Source organism: Stomoxys calcitrans, chromosome 2 (assembly GCF_963082655.1).
Source record: "Stomoxys calcitrans chromosome 2, idStoCalc2.1, whole genome shotgun sequence".
NCBI lineage: Eukaryota > Metazoa > Arthropoda > Insecta > Diptera > Muscidae > Stomoxys > Stomoxys calcitrans.
The window spans coordinates 171,497,957-171,508,022 of NC_081553.1; the positions used below are offsets into that span (position 1 = coordinate 171,497,957).

At 40.0% G+C, this 10,066-nt stretch overlaps 1 protein-coding gene across 1 annotated transcript; it reads left to right on the forward strand.

Moving 5' to 3' along the window:
* Positions 1–7,358: 7,358 nt before the first annotated feature.
* On the forward strand, positions 7,359–9,152 carry LOC106092405 (uncharacterized). The gene has a single exon (XM_013259257.2). It carries the CDS (start codon positions 7,359–7,361, stop codon positions 9,150–9,152), a length of 1,794 nt encoding a protein of 597 aa, XP_013114711.2.
* The last annotated feature ends 914 nt before the right edge of the window (positions 9,153–10,066 follow it).

The window sequence follows — 10,066 nt, forward strand, 5'->3', positions numbered from 1 at the left end:
TCTAGCGTGCGCAATTCTTATCCGATCAGAATGAAATTTTGCACAACGTGTTTTCTTATTATATCAAACAACAGTGCCAAGTATGGTTCAAATCGGTCTATAACCTGATATAGCTACCATATAAACCGATCTTGGGTCTTGACTTCATGAGCCTCTAGAGTGCGCAATTCTTATCCGATTGGAATGGAATTTCGCACGACGTGTTTTGTTATGATACCCAACAACTGTGCCAAGTATGGTTCAAATCGGTTCATAAACTGATATAGCTGTCATATAAACAGATCTGGGGATTTGATTTCTTGAGCTTCTAGAGGGCGCAATTCCTATCCGATTTGGCTGAAATTTTTCATGACGTGTTTTATTTTTACTTTCAACAACTGGGTCAAATAAGGTTCAAATCGGTTCATAACCTGATGTAGCTGCCATATAAACCGATCTGGGATCTTGACTTCTTGACCCCTAGAGGTCGCAATTATTATCCGATATCCCTGAAATTTTGTACGACGGATCCTCTCATGACCATCAACAAACGTGTTTATTATGGTCTGAATCGGTCTATAGCCCGATACAGATCCCATATAAATCGTTCTCTCTATTTTACTTCGTGAGCCCCAATGGGCGCAATTCTTAAACGAATTGGCTGAAATTTTACACAGGCCTCCAACATATAATTTAATTGTGGTCCGAACCGGACCATATCTTGATATCGTTTTAATAGCAGAGTAACTCTTTTCTTATATCCTTTTTTGCCTAAGAAGAGATGCCGGGAAAAAAACTCGACAAATGCGATCCATGGTGGAGGGTATATAAGATTCGGCCCGGCCGAACTTAGCACGCTTTTACTTGTTACTTTTTATACCCTCCACCATAAGATGGGGGGTATACTAATTTCGTCATTCTGTTTGTAACTACTCGAAATATTCGTCTGAGACCCCATAAAGTATATATATTCTTGATCGTCGTGACATTTTATGTCGATCTAGCCATGTCCGTCCGTCTGTCCGTCCGTCCGTCCGTCCGTCCGTCCGCCTGTCGAAAGCACGCTAACTTCCGAAGGAGTAAAGCTAGGCGCTTGAAATTTTGCATAAATACTTCTTATTAGTGTAGGTCGGTTGGTATTGTAAATGGGCCATATCGGTCCATGTTTTGATATAGCTGCCATATAAACCGATCTTGGGTCTTGACTTCTTGAGCCTCTAGAGTGCGCAATTCTTATCCGCTTGGGATGAAATTTTGCACGACGTGTTTTGTTATGATATCCAACAACTGTGCCAAGTATGGTTCAAATCGGCCCATAACCTGATATAGCTGCCATATAAACCGATCTTGGGTCTTGACTTCTTGACCCCTAGAGGTCGCAATTATTATCCGATATGCCTGAAATTTTGTACGACGGATCCTCTCATGACCATCAACAAACGTGTTTATTATGGTCTGAATCGGTCTACAGCCCGATACAGATCCCATATAAATCGTTCTCTCTATTTTACTTCGTGAGCCCCAATGGACGCAATTCTTAAACGAATTGGCTGAAATTTTACACAGGCCTCCAACATATAATTTAATAGTGGTCCGAACCGGACCATATCTTGATATCGTTTTAATAGCAGAGTAACTCTTTTCTTATATCCTTTTTTGCCTAAGAAGAGATGCCGGGAAAAGAACTCGACAAATGCGATCCATGGTGGAGGGTATATAAGATTCGGCCCGGCCGAACTTAGCACGCTTTTACTTGTTACTTTTTATACCCTCCACCATAAGATGGAGGGTATACTAATTTCGTCATTCTGTTTGTAACTACTCGAAATATTCGTCTGAGACCCCATAAAGTATATATATTCTTGATCGTCGTGACATTTTATGTCGATCTAGCCATGTCCGTCCGTCCGTCCGTCCGTCCGTCTGTCTGTCGAAAGCACGCTAACTTCCGAAGGAGTAAAGCTAGGCGCTTGAAATTTTGCATAAATACTTCTTATTAGTGTAGGTCGGTTGGTATTGTAAATGGGCCATATCGGTCCATGTTTTGATATAGCTGCCATATAAACCGATCTTGGGTCTTGACTTCTTGAGCCTCTAGAGTGCGCAATTCTTATCCGCTTGGGATGAAATTTTGCACGACGTGTTTTGTTATGATATCCAACAACTGTGCCAAGTATGGTTCAAATCGGCCCATAACCTGATATAGCTGCCATATAAACCGATCTTGGGTCTTGACTTCTTGAGCCTCTAGAGGGCGCAATTCTTATCCGCTTGGGATGAAATTTTGCACCAAGTGTTTTGTTATGACATTCAACAACTGTGCCAAGTTTGGTTCAAATCGGCCCATAACCTGATATAGCTGCCATATAAACCTATCTTGGGTCTTGACTTCTTGAGCCTCTAGAGTGCGCAATTCTCATCCGATTGTAATGAAATTTTGCACGACGTGTTTTGTTATTATATCCAACAACTGTGCCAAGTATGGTTCAAATCGGTCCATAACCTGATATAGCTGCTATATAAACCGATCTTGGGTCTTGACTTCTTGAGCCTCTAGAGTGCGCAATTCTCATCCGATTGTGATGAAATTTTGCACGACATGTTTTGTTATTATATCCAACAACTGTGCCAAGTATGGTTCAAATCGGTCCATAACCTGATATAGCTGCCATATAAACCGATCTTGGGTCTTGACTTCTTGAGCCTCTAGAGGGCGCAATTCCTATCCGATTTGAATGAGTTTTGGCACGTAGTATTTTGTTATGATATCCAACAACTGTGGCAAATATGGTTGAAATCGGTCAATAACCTGATATAGCTGTCATATAAACCGATCTGGGATCTTGACTTCTTGAGCCTCTAGAGGTCGCAATTGTTATCCGATTTGCCTGAAATTTTGTACGACGGATTCTTTCATGACCATCAACATACGTGTTTATTATGGTCTGAATCGGTCTATAGCCCGATACAGCTCCCATATAAATCGATCTCTCTATTTTACTTCTTGAGCCCACAAAGGGCGCAATTCTTATTCGAATTGGCTGACATTTTACACAGGTCTCCAACATATAATTTAATTGTGGTCCAAACGGACCATATCTTGATATCACTCTAATAGCAGAGCAAATCTTTTCTTATATCCTTTTTTTGCCTAAGAAGAAATGCCGGGAAAAGAACTCGACATATGCGATCCATGGTGGAGGGTATATAAGATTCGGCCCGGCCGAACTTAGCACGCTTTTACTTGTTATTAAATCCAGAGTTCCTTAAGATTGTGTTTTTCTATCATCTTAAAAATTTTAACAATTTTTGCCTTAAAAAAATTATCTTTTAAAAATTTTTCTGAGGGACTTTGGTTTTGGCCGATACAGTAGCTTCAATTTAAAAAGGTCCTTCGATTTGACAACTTTAACCCCAGGAAGCCTGATGTAGCTCCCACATAATCCGATTTTCCTATTAGTCTTCTACGGCCCTAAGAAGTTTAAATTTTTGGCTGATTTGACAGAAATTTGGTACGGTCGTACACTTGTGCCCTTCAACTGACTCCATTTGTGTAAATTTGTTATAGAATCCTTGGTGGTGGAATCCCAAGTTCCGGCGCAGCCGAAATAAGCATGTTGTTCTTTGTTTAATATTAATTTTAAAAACAAAACTCTTTTTTGCATTGTCCTATATAGCCTCGTGTCTGAGGACAATGCATAATTTATATACGTTCTTACTAGCCATCAGCATGATGAGTATAAAATGTAAATCAATATCAAAGGCAGTGAATCCCATAAAACACCCCCATCATTTGGCGGTGTACAAATACTTTTCCTCCATTTGAATAATTGACAATTACATTAACCATGAAAAAGTTGTTGGTTGTACACGATGAGTTAAGAAGGCTGTTTTTGTGACAAGTCGTGAGAAATAAACAAATAAACAACAAGTAATTACGACCTAAGTTCAGCCTGGCCGAATCTTGAATACCCATTACTTTTAATGCTCCTAAGGTACCAAGTAGAGAAATGAATGACGCTTTAAGGTGTAGAAATAGTCAATTCATGTGCTATTTTAGATATTGGAGGATATCGGATAAATTTGTAGTTTTGTTTCCAATATCCGGAATACGATAACACGTGTCTTCTGACCATGAAAATTGAAAATAACGCAAATACATAACAGCACATTACGTCTTAAAATGCAGATAAGAAGTTACGCCAGAGGTTATACATATCATGGACATGCCATAATCGTGTTAGAAACAGTTTCAAAGTTCATCTCACATTAAATACAACAGTTGTGGTACAGACCTTATTTCGTAAGTTATGTTTTATTAGTGAAATATGCCACAAAATTGTATCTTCGAAGCAAACTTTGGCCAATAAATTATCTATTCTAAGTCTTTGCTTGGCCTTGACCACACTTGAGAGCAACATAAGAAGTAACAGAAGCTCATGTGCAACCAAATGGGCAAGAATTGCTTTTCTACAAGTCAAATTGGACTTAGATGATAACTATATCAGGTTTGAGAACTATGGAACAGTGTTGAAGTCATAACAAATCACCACATGTTATATTTCACCCAAATTAGGTAGGAACTGCTATCCTAATGTACAGAGTAGGTGTTTATTCGTTGCCTCGTCTCCTACATAGGTTAGGTTAGGTTGAAAAGAGGGTACATATATTAATCCGCCCTATGCCACTATACGCCTATACAAGCAATCGGCTTGTTGTGCGCTCTAAAAACTACAATATAAAGCAAACTCTAAAAAAAAATTTAAGTTAGGAATTCCGCGCTACTTACAAAATCCTTAATTGTTTTCAATGCCACTCACCTAAGTTGGTTAATGTCTGAAATTGTGTCTCCACCTAAGTACCGGTATCTGTTGGACGCGAAAGCAGGTAAATGACAAAGGAAATGCTCCAACGTCTCATCATCTTCCCCGCATCCCCTACACATGCTACCACTTGCCGTGCCGATTTTACATAAGTGAGCTCGTAGTCCTATGTGTCCCGTTATGGTACCAATAGCTATACTGACCTTCTTCTTGCTTCCTTTCAGTAATAGCCTCGTCTTCTCACGATTTGGATCCCCCCATAGGATTTTCGCTGTCCTACCGACCGTTTCGCTGTTCCACAATGTTGCATGCGCATTAGTCGCCCACTCCCTTGTGTTGGACTGCGTCGCCCCGAAAGTCTTCGGGTTAACCAAGTTTATTGACGGCAGTTCACTGGCCTTCAACGCGAAATCGTCTGCCCTTTCATTTCCCCTTACTACGTTATGGCCCTGCACCCAAACGATGCGGATTTTGCCATCCTCAGAGATGGCGTTAATATCCTTCTTACACTGCAAGGCTGTTCGTGACCTTACCGTCCTGGTTGTTATTGCCCTTATGGCAATTTTATTGTCGGTACATATATGTTCACGCTCAAAGTCCTCGCGTTAGCACCGTGTTCGCCCGGATCTCCGCCTGCAGGACCGTATCATGGTCAGACAGTCTAAAACAGATGTCAGTCCCTGAATTTTCAATGTAGACCCTCAATGTCCTCTAGCTTTGATCCATCCGCGTATCATGATCTTCCAGATGGTAATACTAGGGTTCCGTCAATCCAAGACTGTGCCGATGGCAGCAGTGGCTCGCGCTCAACTTCAAGGTTCATCTCAGGTATCCGATCGGAAACCTCTCCCCTTCCTTCCAGGTTTCCTATCGTCGCCTCGATTATACCGCGATGGTATGAACTGCTCCTATCCTCAATCCATTCTCCTATCGCCTTAAGTCTCATAGCCGCAGTGGCTGCCTCACCCTTAATCTGTATGTCAATGGGTCTGATATCTAGAATAGTCTCCCGTGCCCTAGTGGGCGTGGTCCTCATCGATCCACCTATGCCAAAACAACATGTTCTCTGAACCTGTTGTATGGTCCTTATGTTGCACTTTTTCTCCATAGCAGTCCACCAAACTACTGAGGCGTAAGTAAGTATTGGTCTAATCACGCTCCTGTAGAGCCAGTGGACTATCCTAGGCCCCATTTCGAGCCTGCGGCCCATGTACATAGTGCCCAACATCATTAAGCCTTCTCAGTACGCTCCTGAATGTGAAATTTCCAATTCAGTTTCCTGCCCAAGATCACACCCAAGTATTTGACCTGGTCAGATACTGAAATCGTTTTATTGAGGAAACGTGGTGCGTTAAATTGGGTTAACATTGAGACCTCTGGGTCTAGCCCACTCATATGCCATATGCAAGACCCTTTCAGGGCTTCTGCATAGCTCGTTCGGATCCTTACACTGCGTAGCAGACGGGTTCCAATCCCTCCTCGTCTTCTACATGATCGTAGCGAGTTTTCCACTCAGACTCATGCCGAACTTTGGACCACCTCTGGTGGTGGGTGTCCAAAGTTCATCACAATCCGATGAAATAAATTTCAGCAAAATCGGTTAAAAAATAAAGCTTTTATGGGCTTTAGACCCTTTATCGGCAGATCGGTCTATATGGCAGCTATATCTATATATAGGCCGATCTGAACCATATTTGGGTCAGATATTGGTAGGTCTTAAACTACTCACTGTTTTAAATGTCAGCAAAATCGGATAAAGAATAAAGCTTTTATGGGCTTCAGACCCTTTATCGGGAGATGGGTCTATATGGCAGCTATATTTAAATCTAGTCCGATATGAGCCACATTTAGGTTCGAAGTTAAGAGGCCTGAAACTACTCACTGTTTCAAATTTCAGCGAAATCGGATAAAAAATAAAGCTTTTATGAGTTTCAGACACTTTATCGGCATATCGGTCTATATGACTCTACATCTAAATATAGTCCGATCTGAACTATTTTTGGGTCAGATGTGGGAAGACCTAAAGCTACTCACTGTTTAAAATTTCCGCAAAATCGGATGAAAAATGAAGTGTTAGTGGGCTTCAACCCTTTATCGGAAAATTGGTCTATATACCAGCTATATCCAAATATGGTCCGATTTGGCCCGTTCAAGAACTTATCCATCGTGCATAAAAAAGACGTATCTGTGCCAAACAGACACACGGACATCGATTAATCGTCTCAGAATTTTACGACGATCCGAAATATATATTCTTTTAGGGTCTGAAATTGGTATTTCGATGTGTTGCAAACGGGATGAATAAATGAATATACTCCGTATCTTACGGTGGTGGGTATAAAAATATACATTAATACTTTATAGGGTCGATGAAAGAAATATCGATATGTTACAAACGGTGTGATTAGTTTAGTGTACCGCCCACCCTATAGTGGTTGTGACAAAGAAAATTTAATCAAAACCTTGACCCTTTTGGAGTAATCCTTGTGGTTATTAAAAAAGTTATATGAATCATTGCAATAATTCTTTGAGTATTTTTTCCCAAACGCTGCAAGAATGACCAATTCAACAAATTCCTCGGATATTATTGGATTTCTGCAATTGTTAACCCTACAACGTGAGTTTAGTGAAGCTTTGATTGGACTTATTAGGCATGCGGAAAAGGAACAGTATTTTCATACAATTATCTACGCTAGTTGTGAAGATGAAATGCTATGTCATGATTTGCTGCCAGTACATGACATAAACACCATAGCTAGAGGACTGAATGTTCCCATGATTCAATTGAAATGGAATGTTTCTTTACATTTGTGGTCCTGGCTAAATAGAAATGTTTTTACTTTAATGCCAATGACAGGTGTTGGAATTAGTGATGAAGAAATCCTTGGAAACCTTTGGAAGATATTGAAGAACAATGTCAAATCCCGTCTGTTGCTATTGTTTGGAGGCACAACAACGGATGAATATGTTTGGAGAATTTTGAAATTTTGTTGTGATCATAAGGCAATAAATGTCATGGGATTAAAGGAAACTTTTTTGGAAACGCAGATTTTCTACACACCCAAGTTATTTCCCAAATTTGAAATCATATCGAGAACATTTGAGACTCTGTCGTCCCAGATTCTATATCGCGATCAAGTCAGGAATATGTTTGGGTTTCCTTTGCGCTTAAGTCTAAGCAGTAAAAACAACAGAGCCTATCTTTTGCAAGAAGCAGGTGACAAATGCAGAATAGGTGGCCATCTCGGGCATTTCTTCGAGGAATTCGCTAATGCTCATAATGCTACCATAGTATTTCCTGATTACAACCTAAACACCAACTTTATAGTATACGAAGAATTGGATGAATTTTTGGAAAATGGCACCTTCGATATGGTTATAAATTTATACCTCAGTAATCTAGAGGGTGACTTGCTCTTCAGCAATATTTACGATTTCGAAGACTGGTGCATAATGGTCCCATCGGAGAGACTTATTCCGGCCTATATGTTCTATGGCCATGTTTTCAGTCGTCTCATTGCTTGTCTTATTCTGAGCATTATAGTCATTTTGACTGGCTTAGTAGCATTTACATATTGGCTGGAAGGCTCTTCACTACATTTAAAAAATGTCATCTTCAATGTCTTTAACGGAGTGCTTGGACAATCATTTCAAATGGATGCCCGATTTACTGGAGTTCGCAGTTGCCTGTACATGCTGGTTTGCATACTAGGCATTATAGTTAATACCACCTATGTAACGTATCTGCAAACATTCAACACCCGTCGTCCTGCTGAGAAGGCTTTAAATACTTGGGATGATATTCGTGAAACTGAAACGCAATTGGCCATATATGTGGGTGAAATAGCTTCGGTGGCATATTTTGACAAACGCGTTTTGTCTGGGGTGAAGTTGAAAATAATCTACACTTACAATCAGTTCTTTGAACTGAGAAACGGCTTTGACACGCGCTATATATATCCGGTGCCTTCACCGCAATGGTCTCTATATGATGAACAACAACAATTTTTTTCCAGGCCCAAGTTTCGTCTCACCAATATTTGTTTTGTTAAAAATTCTGGCTTGAGAATACCCATGCAACCTAATTCGATGTTTGAGGAGGCTGTCAATTTCATGATTGCTCAAATTTTCGAAACTGGCCTTTTAACCTATTGGAAAACTTTGGCATTTATTGAGGGTCTTCGAATGAAACGAATCACCTTGGTCGATAACAGCAGATTGCAGGTCTTTGAACCGATGAAGGTGGAAGATATGAAGTTATTCGCTTCGGTCTACATGACAATGATTGCCATCTCATGCCTTTGTTTTATTGGGGAAATATTCTGGTCCCAACGAGGACCAGACAAATAAATATCCTGAAACATGGTTGATTAGGTCGTAATTTCATTTTGCGGTCACCGAAAATTATTTTATACCCACAACCAAAAAATGGATTATCAAAAAAGTTTCCCCCACATCCTATTATGCAGTTCGTTGTGTGTATCTGTATGAATGATGTCATTGAATTATTTTCCTAAAGTGAAGCATTAGATATTGTATTTGATATATTAATAAATAAAACAAAATAGAAATTTCATATTTCAATAAAATCCCCTAATATCATGTGTTTAAAACTAAACAAGTAAAATCCATTTCCGATATGGAAAAAACATTATACGCAGCTGGTAGTGTCCGACAATGTCGGCAAAGAGGATACCGCAGAGTCAATTCCTGATGATGGTATAGCATATTTACCTCCGAATGGGGTTAGGTAAAGAACAACGAGGCAGCAGAAACCGACGGGTTGCACTATGAACTATTAAAGGCCGGAAGCGACACGATGATAAGGTGTATGCGTCAGCGATCTAGCTAGACTAAACTAAACAAGTAAATCGTGCTAAGTTCGGTCGGGCCCTAAATAAACCCTACGCGCGCTTTCCACAGACAGACAGATGGACATGGCTAGATCGACTTAAAATGACATGGCGATCAAGAATATATATACTTTATGGCGCCATAGACCAATATCTGGTTGTGTTACAAACGGATTGACGAAAGTATAAACTTAGTATACCCTCATGCTATGGTGGAGGGTACACTTAGAGCAATTTGTAAAAGCAGCAACATTTTTGCTGTAACAACAGAATGTCTGCTAAAAATGGGACAGCGGTGATTTTTTGCTAAGACAGCAAACATTTTCTGCTGATTTAAAATGGTAGAAAGTTAAAAATTACCTTATAATTTCATAAATACCTCCAAAAATGTCATGTTTCAACATTTTCTAC

Bases quoted from the DNA above. Each gene is read 5' to 3' on its own strand.
- LOC106092405 (XM_013259257.2), top strand. From the start codon at position 7,359: ATGACCAATTCAACAAATTCCTCGGATATTATTGGATTTCTGCAATTG.